This window comes from Capra hircus, chromosome 14 (genome assembly GCF_001704415.2).
Source record: "Capra hircus breed San Clemente chromosome 14, ASM170441v1, whole genome shotgun sequence".
Classification (NCBI taxonomy): Eukaryota; Metazoa; Chordata; class Mammalia; order Artiodactyla; family Bovidae; genus Capra; species Capra hircus.
The window spans coordinates 44974757-44999564 of NC_030821.1; the positions used below are offsets into that span (position 1 = coordinate 44974757).

The 24808-nt window shown below is 35.8% G+C and overlaps 1 protein-coding gene across 1 annotated transcript in view; it reads left to right on the forward strand.

Annotated features, from left to right (window-relative positions):
- UBE2W (ubiquitin conjugating enzyme E2 W (putative)) overlaps positions 1 to 24511 on the forward strand; it is a 67084-nt gene extending 42573 nt beyond the window's left edge. Inside the window, exons 4-6 of the mRNA XM_005689071.3 lie at positions 9341 to 9496; positions 12952 to 13027; positions 20979 to 24511. Of these exons, the coding sequence (XP_005689128.2) occupies positions 9341 to 9496; positions 12952 to 13027; positions 20979 to 20992 (246 nt within the window). The 3' untranslated portion in view covers positions 20993 to 24511. The remainder of the gene's footprint in view (positions 1 to 9340; positions 9497 to 12951; positions 13028 to 20978) is intronic.

Here is a 24808-nt window from a genome sequence, read left to right on the forward strand (position 1 = left end):
AATTCTCTCTTTGGGTTTCTGTTCACCCGTCTTCTTGTGTTTAATTTCTTTCCTTTCCCTCATTCTTAAGTGTGGTTTTTCAGATCCTTTCACAGACATAAGGCAGTCTGATCACTTTTCTTAAGTTATCATCAGAGCTGTGTGGTCCAAGTTTATAGTTTTCATTTGGACTATTACAGAGTAGCTTTTAATTCTTCCCACTCCTAGAGATCCTTTCACATTGCTGTTAGATTTCTTTGAAGGTGCCATTACCTCATTGGTTTTCCCACAAACATCCGCCACCACCATCCTCACCCTTCTCAGTAAATCCTGTGATGGTTCTTACTTCCTGTGGAGTCAAGCTTAGCAGTCCAGTCTCTTTATGGTCAAGTCTGAACCGAAGCATTTCAGCCACACATTAACCTCCATGCCTTCTGTTGTGTTGTAGTATTTGCATCATACTTTAGTATGACTTTCACTCTGATTTTATCTTGAAACAGCTCAGTGAAATAGAGGAAATAGATTCACCCTCATTTAATGTGAGCGAATTGAAGCCTGTAGAAGTGAATTTTCTTGTTTATGGTTTAAAAGCTAGTTATTGGAACAATCAAGAATCAAACCCAATTTACTTTTTTCCCATTCTGCTGATTAGGTGTGAATACCAACATGGAAAATACCTGCTTATTCATTAAGTGGCTCAGTGGTAAAGAATCTACCTGCTAAATGTAGGAGACGCAGGTTCAATCCCTGGGTTGGGAAGGGAAACGGCAACCCACTCCAGTATTCTTGCCTGGGAAATCCTATGGACAGAGGAGCCTGGTGGGCTACAGTCCATGGGGCGGCAGAACAGTTGGACACGACTTAGCAGCTAATCAGCAACAACAAATTCATTAAGTAATATTATCTCTGAAAATTAAAGACTACATGTAGAACGATGTGGAAACCCTTGGGCAGTTGTTCCAGTCTTTTGAAATACGAAGATCCCCTTTTAACATCGGTTAATTTTATGGTCCCTCCCATGTCATAGAAGTTATATGTTCTGATACTCATGATTGAGAAAATGACAGAGCACTGGAAGTCCAGTAATACTTTTAAACTATTTTAAAGTTATTTTAATCATATTATCTACATGGTTATAAAATAATTACAAAGGGTCCAGTACTCAAAGCTTAATGTACATACAGATTTGAAAATTTTTCCAATAGTAAAACTTTCCTGAGGTCCACTGCTCTGAACAAGTGGTTGCGAAATTCCCCATTCACTGACAATTTTATTTAATGAGATGTGGAAGCACACAGGTTTAGGGAGGCGAGATAAGTGATGGCAGTGACCCAGGTGAGAGTTGATGGCGATTTGGACCAGAAGGGTAACCACGGAGGTTGTGAAAGTGGCCATATTTTGGACCTATTTTAAAGGTGCTAAAAAATATGCTTGCCTTGATTATAAAGCTTTAGAAACATTGTAGCAAATAGTGTCTTCATCTTTTTGTTTGTGGTCTGATTCTCACTGCTTTGTGAATATTATTAATATTCATTCCACTGATACATATTAGATGACTAAAAAGGGGAGAATTGAATTGAAAACTATTCTAAAAATCTTGTCCCCAACCACTTTTGTCAAATATTTATCATGTATGCTAGACTATCTATGTCATGTATATTATTCATAATTAGATTATTTTAGTTTATGAAACTGTCTACTTGTATGTTCAGTTTTTGTAGTTGCCCTTTAAGTATTCTCATCTACTTGCGATTTTAATCAGAGAAAACATTCCCTCTTATTGTCCCTATAGAAACCTTGGTGTTCGTATTGTAGATTGGCTTTTATAATTATAGCCTGTTTTGTATTGCTCATCCTATGTATATTGTATTTTGACCTATCTTGATATACCATATTTAGTGTCTGACTTTCTAATCACTTGCTGAGCATTAGTCTGAACACGTTAGTATGCCTGCATTGTGTAAGATATCAGTATTGTGAGGTCAGTGAGTATTGAGCTTGATGTTTAAAGTCCTCAAGTATGACAAGTAACATGAATTTCATATTAGAAACAGTTAGCTAATATCCACTCTTTATATTATCACTGTTGGTAGCATTCAGTTTCGATCTTAGTAGTTTTATGAACAAATAATACATTTAGTACCCAAAGGTTACCCAGAGGTTGACTTGCTTAAAATTTTAGGTTGTATGTGGGAAATGCATTCTTACCTCCAAAAGCATAGTTCTTTCTCAGCTCTCATCTGCTTTTGAATTTGAGCCACACTGATAGGGGGGTATTTGGAAATTTAGAGATATTTGAGGGCTGCTTCTTTTGCAGACGCTGAATTTCAGATGTGGTTCACATACATTAGATCTAAGATCCTTTTCTAAATTTTTTTTCCATTAAATAGCTTGTTCTTGAAAGTCTGTAATTCCATTTTATTCAGTTTGATTTACGTAATGGGGAATATGTGCACGCTTGTTGTTGTTTAATCTGAATGACTACTTTGAATCTGAATAAATTGTTTAAAAAAACAAATTAGCAAAACTCTTTATTCCCTTTGGTTTCAAATTCATTGTATTCAGTTTTCTTGTCACATCTGTGTTAAATAGTTTATCAGCTATTTGCGACTCCCTCGGCCCCAAAAAACAGGTTTTCAACTCTGGAAAGTTTAAAGACTCTTTAAGTTTTCAGAACCTATTTAGCTGCATTGAAAAAGCTTGAAATGTCCATTTCCTCCTCAGGCTTGTACTGCATATTAAATAAACGAGGACAGTTAACAGTGTGACCTTGAAGAAATTCAGCAGTGGTTATGCTTGTGTCCTGTGCAGAGAACCAGAATAGCAAAGTTTACTCAAAACTGTCTGTGCAGACAGCTTACTAGACTTCTACGTGAATAAACTGTTGAAAAACATTTTTTCTTATATCTCAGGAATTCTCCTCTGGCATGGAAACTCAGCCTTTCTCTGTTTAGACAAACTCCTAGGGGTTATCTGTACCATGTGTACCACGTGCGACAAATCACTTTGCGTGTTTTGGGTTGTTGGAAGTTTTAGATTGGCTGCATTTGTCCTGAATGCAGCAGGTTTAAAATCCCGTTTTTTTTTTTTTTTTTTTTTTAAGCATTCAGTTCAGTTCAGTTGCTCAGCCTTGTCCGACTCTTTGTGACCCCATGAACCACGGCACACCAGGCCTCCCTGGCCATCACCAACTCCCAGAGTTCACCCAAACCCATGTCCATCAAGTCAGTGATGTCATCCAACCATCTCATCCTCTGTCATCCCCTTCTCCTCCTGCGCTCAGTCTTTCCCAGCATCAGGGTCTTTTCAAATGAGTCAGCTCTTTGCATCAGGTGGCCACCAAGTATTGGAGTTTCAGCTTCAACATCAGTCCTTCCAATGAACACCCAGGACTGATCTCCTTTAGGATGACTGGTTGTATCTCCTTGCAGTCCAAGGGACTCAAGAGTCTCCTCCAACACCACAGTTCAAAACCATCAATTCTTTGGCGCTTAGCTTTGTTTAGAGTCCAACTGTCACATCCATACATGACCACTGGGAAAACCATAGCCTTGACTAGACGGACCTTTGTTGGCAAGGTAATGTCTCTGCTTTTTAATATGCTGTCTAGGTTGGTCATAACTTTCCTTCCAAGGAGTAAGTGTTTTTTAATTTCATGGCTGCAGTCACCATCTGACCAGAAAAATAAAGTCTGACACTGTTTCCACTGTTTCCCCATCTATCTGCCATGAACTGATAGGGACCAGAGGCCATGATCTTCGTTTTCTGAATGTTGAGCTTTAAGCCAAGTTTTTCACTCTCCTCTTTTACTTTCATCAAGAGGCTTTTTAGTTCCTCTTCACTTTCTGCCATAAGGGTGGTGTCATCTGCATATCTGAGGTTATTGATATTTCTCCAGCAATCTTGATTCCAGCCTGTGCTTCTTCCATCCCAGCATTTTGCTTGATATACTCTGCATAGAAGTTAAATAAGCAGGGTGACAATATACAGCCTTGACATACTCCTTTTCCTATTTAGAACCAGTCTGTTGTTCCATGTCCAGTTCTAACTGTTGCTTCCTGGCCTGCATACAGATTTCTCAAGAGGCAGGTCAGGTGGTCTGGTATTCCCATCTCTTTCAGAATTTTCCACAGTTGATTGTGATCCACACAGTCAAAGGCTTTGGCATAGTCAATAAAGCAGAAATAGATGTTTTTCTGGAACTCTCTTGCTTTTTTGATGATCCAGCATATGTTGGCAATTTGATCTCTGGTTCCTCTGCCTTTTCTGAAACCAGCTTGAACATCTGAAGTTCACGATTCACGTATTGCTGAAGCCTGGCTTGGAGAATTTTAAACATCATTTTAGTAGCATGAGATGAATGCAATTGTGTGGTAGTTTGAGCATTCTTTGGCATTGCCTTTCTTTGGAATTGGAATGAAAACTGACCTTTTCCAGTCCTGTGGCCACTGCTGAGTTTTCCAAATTTGCTGGCATACTGAGTGCAGCGCTTTCATAGCATCATCTTTATTGAGATCTAATTTATTTCAGTCTGCTCAGCAGACCTGGGTTTGATCCCTGGGCCAGGAAGATCCCCTGGAGGAGAAAATGGCAACCCACTCCAGTATTTTGCCAGGACAGTCCCATGGACAGAGGAGCCTGGTGGGGTATAGTCCATAGGGTTATAAAGAGTCAGACATGACTGAGCCACTGAGCACATTGTTACTGATAGATATAATTGAGGTAAATGGTCCTTCAAACACAGCTGTGCCAAAGTCTCTCAGGGGGTCTTCTGCAATTGGACAGGACAATCTCTTGTTTTAAGACTTTTCCTTTTAATTGTCAGGTTTATTTTAGCCCTCTTCATGGAAATCGGAGAAGGAAATGGCACCCCACTGCAGTACTCTTGCCTGGAAACTGCCATGGACAGAGGAGCCTGGTAGGCTGCAGTCCATGGGGTCGCTACGAGTCGGACACGACTGAGCGACTTCACTTTCACGTTTCCCTTTCATGCATTGGAGGAGGAAATGACAACCCACTCCAGTATTCTTGCCTGGAGAATCCCAGAGACAGAGGAGCCTGTTAGGCTGCCATCTATGGGGTCGCACAGAGTTGGACACAACTGAAGCATCTTAGCAGCAACAACTTCATGGAAATGGAGGGTGAATGTCCAGAATTTAAAGGACAAAAAAATGCAGTGTATAAAGTCATTCCTTTGAGAAAAAATTCCTCTTCCTTATATTCAGTTCAGTTTAGTCACTCAATTGTGTCTGACTCTTTGCCACCCCATGGACTGCAGCACGCCAGGCCTCCCTGTCCATCACCAACCCCCAGAGCCTACGCAAATTCATGTCCATCATGTCCGTGATCCAGCCGTCTTGTCCTCTCTCATCCCTTTCTCACACCTTTGATCTTTCCCAGCATCAGGATCTTTTCAAATGAGTCAGTTCTTTGCATCACGTGGCCAAAGTATTGGAGTTTCAGCTTCAACATCAGTCCTTCCAATGAACACCCAGGACTGATCTTTAGGATGGACTGGTTGGAGCTCCTTATAGTCCAACGGACTCTCAAGAGTCTTCTCCAACACCACAGCTCAAAACTATCAATTCTTCAGCACTCAGCTTTGTTTAGAGTCCAACTCTCACATCCATCCATGACTACTGGAAAAACCATAGCTTTGACTAGATGAACCTTTTTGGCAAAGTAATGTCTCTGATTTTTAATATGCTGTCTAGGTTCGTCATAACTTTCCTTCCAAGGAGCAAGCGTCTTTTAATTTCATGGCTGCAGTCACCATCTGCAGTGATTTTGGAGCCCCCAAAATGAAGTCTGTCACTGTTTCTATTGTTTCCCCATCTGTTTGCCGTGAATTGATGGGAACTGGATGCCATGATCTTTTCTTGTTTTCTGAATGTTGAGCTTTAAGCCAACAATTTCACTCTCCTCTTTCACTTTCATCAAGAGGCTTTTTAGTTCCTCTTCACTTTCTGCCATAAGGGTGGTGTCATCTGCATATCTTAGGTTATTGATATTTCTCCAGCAATCTTGATTCCAGCCTGTGCTTCTTCCATCCCGGCATTTTGCTTGATGCACTCTGCATATAAGTTAAATAAGCAGGGTGACAATATACAGCCTTGATGTACTCCTTTCCCAATTTGTAACCAGTCTGTTGTTCAGTGTCCAGTTCTAACTGTTGCTTCTTGACCCGCATACAGATTTCTCAAGAGGCAGGTCAGGTGGTCTGGTATTCATTTCTTTCAGAATTTTCCACAGTTTTTTGAGATCCACACAGTCAAAGGCTTTGGCATAGTCAATAAAACAGAAATAGATGTTTTTCTGGAACTCTCTTGCTTTTTCCATGATCCAGTGGATGTTGGCAATTTGATCTCTGGTTCCTCTACCTTTTCTAAATCCAGACTGCACATTTGGAAGTTCACGGTTCACATACTGTTGAAGCCTGGCTTGGAGAATTTTGAGCATTACTTTACTAGCGTGTGATGTGAGTGCAATTGTGTGGTAGTTTGAGCAATCTTTGGCATTGCCTTTCTTTGAGGTTGGAATGAAAACTGGCTTTTCCGGTCCTGTGGCCACTGCTGAGTTTTCCAAATTTCCTGGCATATTGAGTGCAGCACTTTCAGAGCATCATGTTTTAAGATTTGAAATAGCTCAGCTGGAATTCCATCACCTCCACTAGCTTTGTTCATAGTGATGCTTTCTAAGGCCCACTTGACTTTGCATTCCAGGATGTCTGGCTCTAGGTGACTGATCACACCATCATGGTTATCTGGGTCATGAGTATCTTTTTTGTATAGTTCTTATGTGTATTCTTGCCACCTCTTCTTAATATCTTCTGCTTCTGTTAGGTCCATACCATTGCTGTCCTTTATTGTGCTCAGCTTTGCATGAAATGTTCCCTTGGTATCTCTAATTTTCTTGAAGAGATCTCTAGTCTTTTCCATTCTGTTGTTTTCCTCTATTTCTTTGCATTGATCACTGAGGAATACTTTCTTATTTCTCCTTGCTAGTCTTTGGAACTCTGCATTCACATGGTATATCTTTCCTTTTCTCCTTTGCCTTTCGCTTCTCTTTTCTCAGCTATTTGTAAGCCCTCCTCAGACAACCATTTTGCCTTTTTGCATTTCTTTTTCTTGGGGATGGTCTTGATCACTCCTTTCTGTACAAATGTCACAAACCTCATCCATAGTTCTTCAGGCACTCTGTCTATAAGATCTAATCCCTTGAATCTATTTGTTACTTCCACTGTATAATCATAAGGGATTTGATTTAGGTCACACCTGAATGGTCTAGTGGTTTTCCCTACTATCTTCAATTTAAGTCTGAATTTGGCAATAAGGAAGCCATGATCTGAGCCACAGTCAGCTCCTGGTCTTATTTTTGCTGACTGTATGGAGCGTCTCCTTCTTTGGCTTCGAAGAATATAATCAGTCTGATTTTGGTATTGACCGTCTGATGATGTCCATGTGTAGAGTCTTGTCTTGTGTTGTTGGAATCTTATATTAGCTTCAGCCAAGGAAATGGGTCCCATGTGTTAGCAGTAGAAATAGTAGAAGACACCTACTCATATGAAAGTGTGCTTTGTTAAATGTAAGTATTTGTAAAATTGTAATAAAATCAGATTCGTAGGTAGATATTTAAAAGCAAAACGTAAGTTATGGTACTTAACTATAATATATCCTGTATTAAAATATAGCATACTTTATTGTGGATACACTTTTTTCACTGGCTGTCTTCTGCTCTATAAAGGAAAAAAAGGGGGGATATACCTAGAGCAGTATATATCATCAATTTTTCATCACTTAAGATAGGGTTTTTTCCTTATGAAGATTTTACTGTATTCAAGTATGAGGCAATTTGTGGGGCTGAGATTTACTTACTGTTAAGTCTGGTTTGGGAACTACTAGTTTATATTTGATGTGCTAAAAGACTTCAGTCGTGTCCAACTCTTTGTGATCCTTTGGACTGTAGCCTGCCAGGATTCTCCAGGCAACAATACTGGAGTGGGTAGCCATTCCCTTCTCCAGGGCATCTTCCCAACCCAGGGATCAAGCCCATGTCTCAGGTTTTCTGCATTGGCAGGCAGGTTCTTTACCACTTGAGTTTTATAAAAATACCATCATACATAGTGAATCAGAATCTGTGAAAGTGGGGCTCTTGAATTTGTATTTTTAGCCAGATCTCCAGATAATTTTTTTCCCCCCTAAAAGCCAAATGGGGGACTTTCCTGGCAGTTCAGTGGTTAGGACTCCATGTTTGCACTGCAGGGGGCCTGGGTTCCATCTCTGGTCAGAAAACCAAGATCCTGAATGACACAAGGCACAGCCAGAAACTTTTGAAAGAGGTGAGGAGGCAGATCAAGAAATAAGAGTGACTGCTAAGACTTGCTGCAGCAGTAAAAATGGTGCATCATACTGCAGTATAAAATTCACTTAGAGAATTGGTGGTTAATTTTATATCAAAGTGATTTATTATGAACTAACATATATCCAAGCTTTGTTAAATATGAGACTTCTACTTTGATCTAGCTTGGCCTGTGCTTACAGATTCCTTGGAATATATGAATTTACTCTCCTGCCTATTCAGATGCTTAGATAGATATGTTTCAGAAGCAGCACTATTGATATTCTGAATGCATTAGAGCTAAGGAAGGAAATAATAGATGTATTATCTTTCAAAACAGTGCTAAGGCAAGATGGATAAAGGAGAAAACTGGCAGAAGAATTGAGTAAAAGAAAAACCAGAGAAAAAGAGCAAATAATTGGGAGACTCATTCAACCTTTGCTTTTTGATCCAAGCACATAGGTCTTTACTCCTTAATAAGTGGTAATTTTAAATTGGTCATCATACTGAAGTTTGAGTTTAGATGAGGTAGAATATATAGCAGTCATTTCCTTTTATGTATATGGCACCTTATATAATAGCATTGTTGTCAGTAGAAGGAGTGTTCCTATCAGATGTAATTTATATTGTCCTAAAATTGAACACTAGGATTTGGAATTTTAGTGTATTTGATTTCTGTATGTGGAGAACAATGAGTAGAATTTGAAAAACCGTTCTTGTACATATAGTTGTCTTTCACTAGTCTAAAAATGCTTGGCAATTTAGAAAATTTTAAAGTAATTTGTGAAAACTAGCTGAAATATAAAATAGATAATCTGAAGGTTTTTTCCTACTACATGGTTATTCATATTAGTAAAACCATTACTTATTCAGTTGATAAGAATAAACTACAAGCACTTGTTTATCTTGGTCATGGCATTGATTTTGTTTGTTTTCAGTTTGGTTTTTAAAATATTAACTTATATGGAGAATATTTTATTTTTTGGTAATACAGATAAAATTAATGGTTTTTGTTCTTTCTTAGGTCATGTTTACTGGTGAAAATATTCCTGTTCATCCTCATGTTTATAGCAATGGTCATATCTGTTTATCCATTCTAACAGAAGACTGGTCCCCAGCGCTCTCAGTCCAGTCAGTTTGTCTTAGCATTATTAGCATGCTTTCCAGCTGCAAAGAAAAGGTAGGACTTTCCAGAAGTATTCAGGTAATAGCTCTTCTTTTAGTTCAGGTAGAGAAACTATTTTAATATAAAATTTATTTGAAGAAAGTGCTTAATGCTTTTTACTATGAAGTTATAGAGGATGTTTAGTAGATTGGAAAATAATTTGATAATAGACATCAGACTTTATATTTCCTAAATAGGAAATTCCTTCAGATGTTCTTAAATAATCTAAGTTTTATTTCTGTAGGCATACACAGGGCAAAAGTGTATAAGAAATTATGCTTTCTAGATTTCACCATGGGAAGCCCCAGAAACAAGCCTTCTAGCTCCCTTCGCCTCTCTGCTGGTTTCCACCCTATAAGCCTGCTTTAGAGAAGTTTCCAGGAACCAGAGCTCTCCTATCATAAAGACTAGACTGAAGGTGGTGGACTAAATTACTAATAGAATTTTCAGGACTTTTCCTCTTATTCTCCTCTACTAATCTACAGATTCTGTCTGATGGAGAAAGGGGGAAAAGACCAGAAAGAAAAATCATGTGAGTTAAATTTAGAATACCCTGTTAAAGTATCTAAATCCTCTCTGTTTCCAGCCCTCTTTGTCTTTCCTGCTTGATGGTTAGTGTCTCAATATTCTTATATTTCTGTATTTTAAAGCTTCTCTTCTCCATGGTGAGGCGGAGGGGAGGATTTTGTTTTGTATTCTGTTTAAGGAAAAATGAATTTATCTTAGAGATCAGGGAGCCGTAGGGTTTAGCAGAGTTTTTTTTCTATTTGAACTGTCACTTTTACCAAATTACTAGTTAGAGAACATTGAAGAGCATACTTCATTTTTAAATGGTAGCTTATCTAGATTTTGAAACACTCTCAGCCACTTGTTTACAAAGTGAGTTTCTTAGAATGTGAGTTCTATAGGAGGTTTCATGGTGTTCAGTTTATAAGAAAAAATTTTGTTCAAATAAGAATGGAAAATAATGGGTTAAATTGCATATATATTTATTAATTCTAATGTGAGAGCCTTTAATATGCAATTTTATGTACCACAAGAGAAAGAAAGAAACTTCTTGTGGTTAAACTATCACATACCCTTAGTTGAAAGACAATCCCCATATGGGTAAAATGTTAAGAAAAAAAATGTGCATCTTAGAATAGATGAGAGAGGGGACTTATTATCTAATGTTAATACACGTTTTAACTTGAGTTTCCTCTTGGTTGTTGGCTTTTCTTGGCTGCATTTTAGGCTACACTTGAGCTTTTGTTAACCCCAAGGGCTTGAAAATAAGTTTTATTCATTTATTGCTTCCATATTTTCTCCTCTCCCCGCCTCCAACCCCAACACACATACACATTTTAAATTTAGGTGTGGGGCAGAGCAGTTTACAATTACAAAGGTTTCTCTTAATTTTAATGCCTTTAGAAAGATGAGGCAGTAACTATAGGAGTTTAATAAGTTAAGATTAATGCCAGTGGTGTTTGTGCATAGTTCTTACATGTGCCTTATGATTATTAGATCTGTTTACATTTAAATGCATTTATTTACTATTAAAAACTAGAAAATGATTTTGTTCTCTAATTCCTTCATCCTTTTCTAACCCTCATCTTTCCCCTCACTTTCTAGTTGTCTCTTAGTGTTTCTTGAATAGTTAGTATAAGACTAATCATTCCATTTAAATTATTGATAAACATATTATATAATATAAACTACAAATTATAATTTATTCAGCCTAAATGATAATCTGGAAGTGAGATTCTGACAGCATTAGTTTTGTGAAAAATGATAAAATTCAGACATTATTAGGACCATACTATGTGCTGTTGTTTCTGTGCTAAGTACCAGGTTACTAAGATGAAGAGGAAACATGCTCCGGCATTGAGAGGAATCTAACACAAAACAAACTTTTTTAAAAGTCTTTTAAAATTCACTGAAAATTGTTCTGTTAAAACAGGTGAGTTTTATTCTGTAGTGCGCATGGATATATGAATTTCACTTTAATTGTCAACTCTCAGAATACAAATTTTAATTTTACCAGAGACATTTTTTTAGTCATAATTCTTCTGTTCCAATTTCCTTTTTCATAGTCAAGAATGGTTCCCTAGACTGAAGGCTTTTAAATCCATTATGTCCACAGATTGAAGATCATTTCTGATACTGAGATCAGGGGCCTTTCAGTAACCTACACTTTAGTCTCAGTGATCTTGTGATATAGATAGCCCAAACTTTCCAGCTTGTATTCCATTCTTAAAACAATTTAGCTAATCCAATTTTTTGTATACTTTATTTTTTTAAGAAACATATCTCCTAGTCACTTACTAATTTGCTTATATTCTTGATAAAAGCAAACAGAATGAATTTTCCCCCTTTCTTTTGATTTTTGAAGATTGGGTTGTGGTAAATGAGTTTATAAAATTGTTTCAGCAGTGGCAGTTTATTCTACAGGAGCACAGGTTATGACTTTACAGGACAAACAATAGCAGACCATCTATTCTTTGAAGTAGGCATCTAATTTCACGATAATTTTTTGGGAATTTTTTCTAAACTGTATAAACAAGATCTTGGAATAGTTGTTCACTGACTTATGTGCTACTCGTTCTGTTAAATTACTATTACTGCTATCTCATAAGAGTTAGATCATAGTTTTGTATATGGATTTTGGAACCATCAAGTGAGACTGTCAGTTTTGCTTTCTGCTACATCTATAGTCCTGTTCACCATTGCTATTTAGTTGGACCTATCATATATCTACTAACCTGCCTTCAGTGGCTCTAATACGCATTTCACATGTTTCCAAATCTTTGTAGAGAGGCACATATATCTTGTGTTTGATCATCATCTAATAGTTTTCAAGAAAATTCTTTTACAACCTGTCTTCACTGTTGTTGGCATCTCTATTTCTGATGTAGCTCCCCTGTAGAGCTGCCATATGCTTCTAATAGTGTGCTGGCCTGGACATATGTGTAGCAGAAATGCTAATGTATCTCCCCCTTCTTCTCCTCTTACATACATTTTGGAAACAGAATCCTTTGGTTTCTCCTTAACTATACTTTTTTTCCAGGAGAGCAATAATCCTTTGCTTATAAATTGCTAGAATTTCTCAGACAAAGCTAGTTAGGTAGACTTTTGTTTTGATTAGCTCATAAAAATAATTTTTAAATTATTTCTAGAGAGACAAGATAAATAAAACTAGAATTCTTTAGAACCTAATGCTGCCACTATGGTTGATTGTCATTCTCTAGTAATCCCACTGGAAGCTAACCCAAATCACATATGCATATCTATTTTGGAAAAAAAAAAAACAAAACAATTTCAGTGTTTTAGAGGCTACATTTCCTGGAATATATTTTTTTTCATTTGTGACATCAGCACTTATATCGTTTCTTATACATTCTAAAATAATTTTGCCTAGAGGTTTTTATTAAAAACTATCTCCTTATGTTTTCCTATTTTGTAACCTATCTATTTAAACTTTTTTGTTTCAGAGACGACCACCAGATAATTCTTTTTATGTTCGAACATGTAACAAGAATCCAAAGAAAACAAAATGGTGGTATCATGGTAAGCAGTTTTATTTAGAATGATAATTTTTCAGTATTTATGTTTGAAAGATTATAAATCTGCTTGGGAAAAAGAAGGGATTATATAATGGATGTTGTGGATAAGTTAGACCAAATTTTTAATGGAGCACATAAAATCATGGCCATCATACAAGTAGAATCTAAAATTGCTTGAATATTCTGCCCTACTATTTTATTACAAAAAAGTACTCAATAATATTAAATCAAATTAGAACTAGCCTGTTTGGAAACCTATTCCTGGAGATAGAAGTTATGATGCCAGTGTACTCAGTTGTGGTGCTGTTGTTAGCTGGTAGAATGTCACATTGTTAGAGATGGCTTATTGACTTAAAGAAAGCTCTTCCTAATCTAACAGTTATTCCTAAAAAAATCTGAGGTTGTACTGACTATAGCTTTATGAATACATTATTTTTAATATTTTAATTTCTGTTTTTGTTTGGTGATGGTAGCTTAATAATTGTAGGCTGCTAGCACGTTTTCTAAACTGCTTCCTCAAAGAGGTGTTTGAAATTAAAAACAGAAAAGAAGAAACCATAAAATTATTATTTGGAAATTTTATAAAAATTTATATTCTTTACAAATTATTGGTTTAATGTGTAGTTCAATAGAAATTCAGTAGAACAATAGAATGGGTGCTTTTAAGGTTTGGAAAAAAGATGAGAAAGCAGGTTTGTTTTTGTTTGTTTTTGTTTTTGTTTTAATTAAGATATTGAAGGAGGATAAGTCTACCAAACACCAAAAGATAATAGTGTAAGAACAGACATCAAAATAGAATTATTCTTTTCTAGGCCTTTTTGTATATAAGTTTTGAATATGTGAAAAATAAGTGTATCACAAACCAATGAGAAGGGGAAAATTTAGTAAGTAATCCTGTTAGAAAATTGGTATTTTGGGAAAAGAAGATTTTAACTTTTCATATAGAAAATATTTCCTTGGATTGAATTAATAAGCACTTTAAAAACTACATACAATAGACAGTTTTTGTTTTAAGTTGGGTATCAATTCTGGAGGAAGGAAGAACTTCTGAACTTACAAGGAGTCACAGATTAAACATTTAGATATATGAAAATGTAAATCTTATGTAAAAGCTTGGGGGAAAACCTCAAATTACAGTCAATGTAAAGTTAAAAAATAAAATTGTGGAAAACATAGCTCTGTAAAAATAAAGAGCATTTATAATTGCTACTAAAGAATAAATTAATTACAAGCATGGGAAAAAAAGTTCAACATGGTAAAATAATTAAATTTTAATATTTTGAAACTTATTGGCAGTTTTATAAAATGAGTGTGGTGTTGAAGGAGGAGGATAAAGAGCGTAATAAAACTTTTCTTACTTGCTGGTGGTATAGCAATGATAGTCACTCAGTTGAGTCTGACTCTTGCAACTCCATAGACTGTAGTCTATCAGGCTCCTCTGTACATGGAGTTCTCCAGGCAAGAACACTGGAGTGGGTTGCCATTTCCTTCTCCAGGGGATCTTTCTGACCCAGGGATCAAACCTGGCTTTCCTGCATTGCAGGCAGATTCTTTACCATCTGAGCCACCAGGGAAGCCTGGTGGTATAGCAAGTTCAGTTCAGCTCAGTCATGTCCGACTCTTTGTGACCCCATAGACTGCAGCATGCCAGGCCTCCCTGTCTATCACCAACTCCCAGAGTTTACTCAGACTCGTGTCCATTGAGTCAGTGATGCCATCCAACCATCTCATCCTCTCTTGTCCCCTTCTCCTGCCTTCAATCTTTCCCAGCATCAGGGTCTTTTCAAATGAGTCAGTTCTTCACATCACATGGCCAAATTATTGGAGTTTCAGCATCAGTCCTTCCAATGAATATTCAGGACTGATTTCCTTTAGGATGGACTGATTGGATCTCCTTGCACTCCAAGGGACTCTCAAGAGTCTTCTCCAACACCACAGCTCAAAACCATCAATTCTTTGGCCCTCAGCAACTCTCACATCCATACATGACTACTGGAAAAACCATAGCCTTGAGTAGACAGACCTTTGCTGGTAAAATAATGTCTCTGCTTTTTAATATGCTGTCTAGATTGGTCATAACTTTTTCTCCAAGGAGCAAGCGTCTTTTAATTTCATGACTGCCTTCACTATCTGCAGTGATTTTGGAGCCCCCAAAAATGAAGTCTGTCACTGTTTCCATTGTTTCCCCTCTGTTTGCCATGAAGTGATGGGACCAGATGCCATGATCTTAGTTTTCTGAATGTTGTTTTAAGCCAACTTTTTCACTCTCCTCTTTGACTTTCATCAAGAGGCTCCTCTTCGCTTTCTGCCATAAGGGTGGTGTCATTTGCATATCTGAGGTAGCAAGTTAATCTTTCAAGAAAGCAACAGCTTCTCTTTCTTTCACATCCTCTTGCCTTTTAGGACTAAGCACTGAGTTGTCTCTTTCCTCTGTGCCTTTACAAAAAACCTTTTCCAAAAAAAACCAAAAAAACATTCCTTGAGTGTCACAGTCCCCTTTACCTTTCATTAGTTCTTTAAATTATCAGAGACTAAGAGAAGTCAGTTAAGAATGTTGAGAAACCCAACTACATCAAACATTTTTTAAAATGTCAAAGTTGGCAAGATAGTTGTCATTCTATTTCCAACCCAACCTCACTAATAATAGAAAAATTCCCCTATTATCTTTTCCACAGTGTTTTTTTTTTCCTTTTTTCCCCCCCACAGTGTTTTAAAACCACTTTTAAGTTTTTGTTTTTGTTGTTAAGCTTGAGAAGAAATTGTTTTAGAGTGATGGAATTTAGAAAATACATATATTTTGAAAGTATAGTCCTCTTTGCCACTCTGTGCCACCCCATTGTTAGACAATATATTTCCATTTTCTTTTCTATTCCACAGGGAAATTTCAAAAAGATAATCATCTTTGAAGGTCTCTAATGCTGTCTTGTTATGTTGAAAGGACTTAGAAGAAGGCCTTTACTTAAGAATACTTCTAGAATTTCTTACTGCCTGCTTTTGAATAAGAAAACTTGCATAATAAGTCAGGAAATATAATAATTCTTTAAAATATACTTCATAGATGTTGTTTTTCATAGTTAGTAGTTTTTATGTGTTACTTGAGAAATCTGTATTTTTATAACTGAAGTAGAAAAGTCTTAATTGTTTAAAGATGGATCATCTCCAAGTTAGCAAAGAATTTTTTTCTTTTAAAGGCTTTTTAAACTAAATTAACCTCTTACTTAATGTAAAATAGTACAGAGTTTGTGTAGGAATTCACCTTCCTAATAAACTGATTGAAAGTATCCCTGACCCCATATGAATTAGCCATTTTAAAAAGGCACCTGATTCTAATTCAACTAAACCTTGACTTTCTTGGTCTTGTTTCCTGTTGCAGATACAGATACTTTATTTCATTTATAGATAATCTGGTTTAAAACATCCTCAGTTTATTCTTTGGGCTTCCCAGTGGTAAAAAGTCCATCTGCCATTGCAGGAAACGCATGAGACGTGGATTCAGTACTCGGGTTGGGAAGATTCCCTGGAGGAGGAAATGGCATCCCACTCCAGTATTCTTGCCTGCCAGTCCATGGGGTCACAAAGAGTTGGACACTGGAAAACACTCCCACCCACTCTCCTCTACCCACCCACCCCCATTCTTACTTTGATAGTTTTCTGCTCTTGGCTTGAACCTTGTATGCCTGGATCATTCCTGTCCTGCATTTTCCATTAAATGAATGGTTTTCCTCCATGAATGACTGTCATACAAAATCAGTGAAGGGTAGTGTTCATTACACTTTGAGGTGATAGAGCCCCCACCCTGTCATTCAAGTGGTTGAGTACAGGGACTCTTCCTTGAACTCTTCCTTTATCTTTCCATAGTTAAAGCATTTCAGCTGTTTAGTTTCTATTGTCTTCTCTCTTCTACATTCCATGATAACAGTTAAAAACAATATGAAAAATAGTTCACCTTTGTATTATAGTTGAATTTGGAAAAATCTTATCAAAAAAGGTAATCATACTCATTCATTAAGCAGAACCACATCAGCTTTGTTTTGAAACTTTGGAAATTTCAGCTTACATTTTTCTGCTTAGACGCTTTAGTTCCAAAAGATCTGTAATGGTTGTGTTCCCCTTAGAATGTGAGTTACCAAGAAATATGGGCTCTAGTTATTTTCTTATCATCACCTTTGAAAGGATTGCAAGGTCAGAGCAATGTCAAGATATTATTTACCTGCAACAGTAAACAAAAGATCAGAGACCAAACAAAGGCTTGCTTGGTGTTGGAAGAACTCACTGAAACACTTATAATTCGGTTTCTAGAAACCACGCAGAACTGTAAGCCTCAGGTGTCAAACTCCACAGCCATTCTGTGTGGTGCTGACCAACATACTTGGGTCAGCATGGGCCAGGATGTTTGTCAGGTGTAATCAAAGAGGTAAGAGAGATTTGGGTTCAGATTAGTGACATCTGTGTGCCTTAGAAGGGGCTTCCAGGATGTACAGTGGAGTCATTATTAATGAAAAACAACAAATCTAAAATTGAGTTGATCTTTTGTTTAGAGGAGGACTCAGCTGACATACCACAGTTGAGCTGCCCAATACCAGTGTTGAAAAGAAGCCCAATTTGTGATCTTCCACATTATTAGGACACCCTGAAAATTAGGCCAGTCATCCTAGCCCAGTTACTGTCTTTGTACACATCACACCTTACATTACACTTCTTCTGAGATTTTTCTCCAGCATGCAATAAGTTATTAAAGTGTAAAAAGTCATTGGTGTGTGAATATATATTGTTTTGTTAATTACTTGAAGTTGACTATCAACGAGTTGCCCAGAACTCTTTTACTTTCTATTCACTAAGAAATGAAGGTCATACCTGCATTGGAATGCAAATATTCTGTGTTGCCAGTTAAGGTAGGGGTCCATATGCTTTGAAAAATCAGTTGAGCTGAGAATAGGGTTAAAAAAATAAAGGGACCTAACCAAAATAGGTAATAAGACAACTCTTCTCAGCATACAAAAGGACTAAAGAATTAATCTACAATTCAGATCTAGAATTTTCCTTAGAAAATAGATCTGTACCCAGTCCAGTGCACAGATTAATGATTGAACCTGAGTTCTGTATCATAAATGTAATTGTTCTTGAAAAAGATAAACACCTCTGTTTATGACATAATAAAAATATTTCAGTGAGATAGCCAAGTAGAATCCATTGATAATACCTGTCCATTTCCTGGGATCAATATTAAATATAAATGACTTAGTTTCATAAATGATTGCTTTTCACAGATGGGAGTGTAGATCTATGGTTCCTAAAACATTTTCCTTAAGGTGATAGATAACTGAACAGTATAGTTTAGATGACTATTGAGTATTGGCTCCAGAAAACTAGACTTACAAGAACTAAAATTGACCTAATGATTAGATATTATGTCCAGTAGACTGATGAGATGGTAATTTGGGGAGGAGTAAAGGAATGTCTTTTTGTATAAAACTATAAAGTACATTCTGGTTCCATTCAACTGGAACATTTCCTATAGGACAATAAGGATTATAAGGGGATAGGAACACAAAATTATCTGACTAGTATAACAATTCCTTTTCTCCTTGCTTAATGTATATCTGAAGGTTTACCTCTGTTAGTTGTGAACCTTTTTGTTTGTAGTACCTTTTAGTGTTATACAACCACTTTGTAAATTCCTGAGTCCAAACTTTCACTCAGTTTAATTCTTTGCCCTTTATTTTCTATGGGATAGCAGTTCTGTGATCTACTGTGCAATCTTTCTTGAATCAGTTCATCAGAGGAAAACTTTTCATTCCCTAAACTGTTGAGACACAAACTTAACTGTAAAGATTTATTTTTGTTTTTCTTGGAGGTGGAATCCCACTTCATATCTACTGACCTCTTACTCTGTTCCTTTACTTCTAGTCTTCTGTCCCTGGGAATATTCAGGAAGGTGATTTCCAGTAAAATGTGGTAGTTTTTATACTTTGGGGAAAATTAAGTGATCTTCTAATGTAATTCTCTCATTCATAATTTCCAGAGGCCCAGTGAAGTTAGCCATGGTAGGTGTCACCTCTTTGGAACTGCTAATTTGTATATTATGTTTGAGGGTATAATTTTAGTAGGGTCTTCTCTAGTTCCAGAAAAGATTTAAGTGGTTTATGATAAGATTTTTTTTTTAGGCCATAATTTTGCCACAAATATTGTAGCCAAGAGGTTAAACATAATTGTGTTCTTCCACCACCTTTCATAGACCTATACTTGTCTTGACCCAAGATAGGTTAACTCTAACGACTTTTTTTTTTTTTTTGGAACCCAAAACTAGGAAACTATTCCCTCTGTTAACAAATGAATTTTTTCCTTCTTAGTGATTTCTCTTATTTAGGGAAAAGGTGGACACGGGTTTGGGTCATTACCTGTCTCCATATTGAACTTTTACTCATAGATTCCTTATTACCAATATAAATATATTATATATAATAGATCATATTATCTATTATATATAATGTTTCAGTCTATGGGTCCAGCTTGACATCCTAGGTAGATTTATTTTAGTGGCATCTCTTAGCTTAGTGATTTAAATGTGATTAGTTTTAGTACTAATTTCAAGAACCCTAGTGTTATAAAATACTCTACTGGAGAAGTGAGGTTTTGAGAAACCTCCTCATATTCTGAAGCTTGTTCTGGTCCATGACAAACATATTTTCTTTATTCCAAGATCCACAGTCATTTAAGGAACAGATATATATCTATATATAGGCTATTCTGTGTGGCATGCCAGATTTTAGTTCACTGACCAGGGATCAAACCTACACCCCCTGCATTGGGAACACAGAATCTGAAACACTGGACCACCAAGGAAGCCCCATAAGACACGCACTTTAATGTGACAGAGGCTGTAAACTATCTACTTGATCTCTTCTTAAAGATGTTATTTATTTAAAGGATTCTAATGACTTAGATGCAGCTTATTTTAAAAATTTAGTCTGTTTCACCATTTATATTACCCTTGGTATAGGATTGTGAAATGTTTCACTAATTTGCCCAGCGTAGAAGTCAGATTTACTGCTTTTTAATTCCCATTGAGTCTTTATGAGTGAGAATTTTATTAGCAATATATCAATCCTAATATGGGATAGTTTGTGTAAAACATTTTGGTCAGTTTTTCAGAATTTTCTCGAGAGCTTTCACAACTTTGAGTTAGTTGCCACTGGTCTTAAATCTTTCTAAAGGTTCTTCATAAATAAGAACTAATCCTCACAATCCTTCAAATATATTTTGTGAGATAAGTGTTGTGAAATAAGTGATGAACCCCCCAGAATTTATGTTACATAAATGTGTTGAAACTATCGGGTGTCACTAAATCTTTGGGATTTTTAAAAATGACCTCCTTTGTGCATATATATATATATATACACACATACACACACATACATATATATATATATATATATACATACACTTCCTGAAAATTTATTTTCTGAAGAGAAGTTAATAACATTTACTGTTGATTGATTTAGAGATTATTCCTCATTTGTGAAGTTACTTCCTTGAGAGACACGACTTGTATTAGTCTTTGTTAAGTAGTGTGACAGTGTTGGTTGTGAGTTTACTTGCTGTCTCATTATAGTTTTAAATTGTTACCTGTAAAAGAATTCTCTGATGACTGGTAATCATTAATATGTGCTAACACATATCAATTTATTATTTGGAATAGAATTTAACATACTGATAATATCATTTTAAAGTTTGTGCAAACTACTACTTCTCTGAAAACCTAGAGTTTGATTTGTTTGTAAATATATACTTGAACACAAAATGGACTAACTTGCAGGGGATCCAGGGAGATGAGTCAGAAACATAAACCATGTTCTTCTTGCTACTTGAAATTTTTTGCTGTATTAGACTGACTTGTAACTTTTACTTATGCATGCTTGACTGTTTTAATTATCTTTTTTCTCCTTTTCTTAAAGATGATACTTGTTGATGCCACTGTTCTCATCCTCCTAGCAGAAGATAGTCCTACTGAGAAAATGAGCACTTTGATCATTCAGTCTTTGAACTTTAACCTTTGACTGGAAGTGACCTATAGGCAATGAAGACTGCTTCCTTTGACTGCATTTTTACTTGTGTGCATTCGGGGCGCATGTTGATCGCTGGTTGAGTCCAGGCAACTGACATGCTTTGATTAGTCATACAGTATTAATGCAGGTGTCAGGAAATGTCAAATATAATTCCATTTTTTATTTTTATTTTTTTAAGCTTTTGAAAAGTTCCAGGTCCTCATGTATTGTGCAATAACAATGACTTCCTTGGCGGTTTTGCGACGTTCATTGCCGGCAATGGACGTTGTAACAGGAAAAAATTTCATTAACTTCTGCCACTCAATGATTAATGCGTGATAGGGCCTATGACATGAACTTAATGGTTAGAGTGGGATTATAAATAAAGTGAGGGATCCAACATTACTCTGAAAGTCACCCCAACTGCTCATATTTGGATTCTATGCACTGTGAACCTAAGGTTAACAGCATGAATTAACATGCGTCTTTAAAGGACTGTAATGAAAGATCATTGCGTATTTATTGAATTGTTTATATCTGCTGTCAGATTGTTTTGACATGGACAGTTTTCAAGTAACATTGGCAGAGAGGTACAATAAGTTATCCCTATGGTGAAAATAAATTCATTTGTTGTACATAGTTCCTCAGTCTCTGAAGTAAAGGTATGAGTAATATAGGGTATAAATGGTTTAATCAAGGCTTTATTTTGGAAGTAAGAAAAATGGCAGTGATGATTAAGCTGCTACAGTCCATAATTTGGGCTTGTTGTTTGTACATTATCAATTTTTTCCAAATAGATGACACTCTGTTACTTCCTGCTAGCCATCAGCATGAGCCCTACTGCCTAAACACTATTTCATTTATTTATGTTTGGAAAATCCATAAACATTTTTGTTTGCAATTTTGTTTCTTTTGTTATGTTTGAAGTCAAGTTTGAATGTTATGATATTTTTAATTGAAAAACTTTTGTCAAGTTTTTTCTTGTAAATTTTCTTTACTTGTAAGTATCATCTTGTCCTTCTATTCTGTACCCTAAAATAAGAAATACATTTTTGACAGAGGCTTAATGTTTTAACAAAAGAGTGTGGACATTTTTATTTTAAAATTTAGGCAAAAGTACATTATAGAACAGTATGTTTGCTTATTTGTCTCACACAACCATACAGGTTTTTTTTCTTAGAGGGATTTGTTTGTTTTGTTCTGTTTTGTTGTTATTTAAGACTTCACTTACAGGTAGACAACATTTTTCTATAGAAAAAAAATTGAAAGGTCCAACTCTCAGTACCGTGTAAGTTGATACTGCAACTAGGTTCTCTTTTTAAAAAGCAATTAATGTATTTTATAAATTACCTTTTCGCATATGCAAAATCTGTTTCTACTACAATGTTATTTTTACTAATGCCTGTTGTTGCACTCGATGACATATCCTACAGTGAATATATGAATCAATTTGGGCTTAAAAATGAAAGCCAGTTGGCTGAAAGGTTTGAAATATGTACCCCAGCAAAACCATCCAATCAATAATTGGCAGAGAATATTTTAAAAATTGTTTTTAATCTCTGTATAGATGACATTTTGTAGCTTTGTACATGTTGTTAATTAAGGGCATATAATTTTACACTCTAAAAGTATAATTGTTGAACTCAGGGGTGGGTAGACTTCAAAAATACGTCTGCTGTAGAAATTAACTTGAAAAATTTTTAAACTATGGCCAGCCACCAAATTGTGGACACTGTTTATACTGCTAGTTATTAATAGCAACTACCACTGTTCAAAATTAAAAACATTTTCGTTCTGTCTTGCCTAGATGTACGTAAGTTCTCTCAGCAGTCTGTTATCAGTCATATTAGTTGGCCAGTTTAGCTAAGACAAAAAAATGTTTTTTGGAATGCTTTGAATTGCTCTTAGTTTTTAACTGCTTTTTAATATGAAAATTGCAGCTGTAAATGATGTATTTTTCATATTTTACATAACTGCTCTAAACTACTGATTCACTTGGTCATTTTCCCGGGTGGGGGTGGGGGAAATCTCTCTCCATACTGCTGGTCCTCTTACTAAGATCCTTTTATAAGGAAATGACCTGTGACATTTATTCACCAAAGGAATTAATATACCAGGTCAAAGGATAACATTGCTATCATATAGATTAATAGGTCATATATAGTCTCAATTGAATTTTTTAATATAATAATATTTTAACATACCTCTCTCTCTACATAGAGATACCATAAAATAAATTAAGATGACAAAAAGGAAAGTAGAGGAGAACCAAATAACTCTGGTACATTTTATGGTTTAAGGGAAAGAAGACAGGACGAAATATTCTAAAACATAGATGTACCAACCATTCAGAATTTGCAGTCTGATAACACCCGTGTTACTTCCTTGAACTTTAGGAATCACTGAAAACTCATGTGCACTTAGATTTAGTTAATTTTAAATATGTTACCTTATTAAAAGACGTAAAGATGTTTACCTAAGTCAATTACCAACTTTGTAATAATGAAAAGAATATTTCTCTGTAATATGTTGTTGAATAACAACCAGAATACCAAGCAAGTGTGTACATAGGAACATGCTACTTCCCTCTTGCCCGCATTCCCTCCGTGAGGCACTGTCTGCAGAATTAGACCTTCAGATTTAGACAGCATGAACTCTCTTCCTTTTTATTTATTTATTTATTTATTTTAAGGCCATTCTTCTGGTTTGCCAAATTCTGTTAGGGCAGTAATACATTCAGTTCCTTATTTTGCATGCTTAGATCACAAACTTGGTGCCCTTTCAAAAAAAAAAAATGTCAAGTAGGTAATTAATGCCATAGATTTTAAAGAGAGAAATGGTTTTCAGTTTTTTAAGATAAATTTTTAAAAACAAATTTTATGGCAGTTCTCTTAAGGAGTTTAATATTCATCTCTAAAGAACTTACTTGTACAAATTCCTCCTTTTTAGCCAGCAGGGAAATAAGACTTTTTTTTTTTAATCCCTGGAAGAAAATGCTAAAAATTGCTTTTATATACAGTTCATCTGGAGAAAGATCTTGATCTTTATTGTTTTGACTAGGTATATAAATATTTGGTACAAAGTAATGAGAATAGTTAGCCACTTTTTTCCCTTTTGAAATTTTAACTGTATGCAAAAACATATATCATTAGATTCCTGTGGTGGATAATAATTTCTTCAGATTCTAAAACAGGTATCTAGTGACTGCTTAATTGTTCCCAGGTTGCATCAAAGATAAATTGAAGTGATTAATGATATGAAAATGGTATGTAACCACATATTACTTGTTTCTGATAATCAAGTCTTATTTTTTTAAAAGCCTATTGTTTTTGAGAATTGAGACCTTTAACACTTGTTAAAGCTTCTTCCTAAAAATAGAAGAGAAGAGGATACTGTGTGTTTAAAAAAAGAATTTTTTTTAAATAAAGAATTCGGTGTCACTAGTTCTCAGCCTTTATGGTTACTGCTGCTTATATTTCTCCATCTCACTTTTATTTAGTTTTTTGTACATATTTTAGCTGAATGCATAAGGTTTGTAACTTGTGTGTGCACGTTTATTTTCCGAAAGAGCTGAGGCTTGACTGAATGTCCCTTTGAGGATTCATTGCTACCAAAAGCCAGCTACTGCACTATTCTTTTATGCTGATACCTTTGCATAGTTAAGGTCTGTGAAGGTGTCTTTAATGCGCACCTCCTGGCCCTAGTCCTCTTTGCAGTCTTTGTTTTTATTCCTCCTTTAT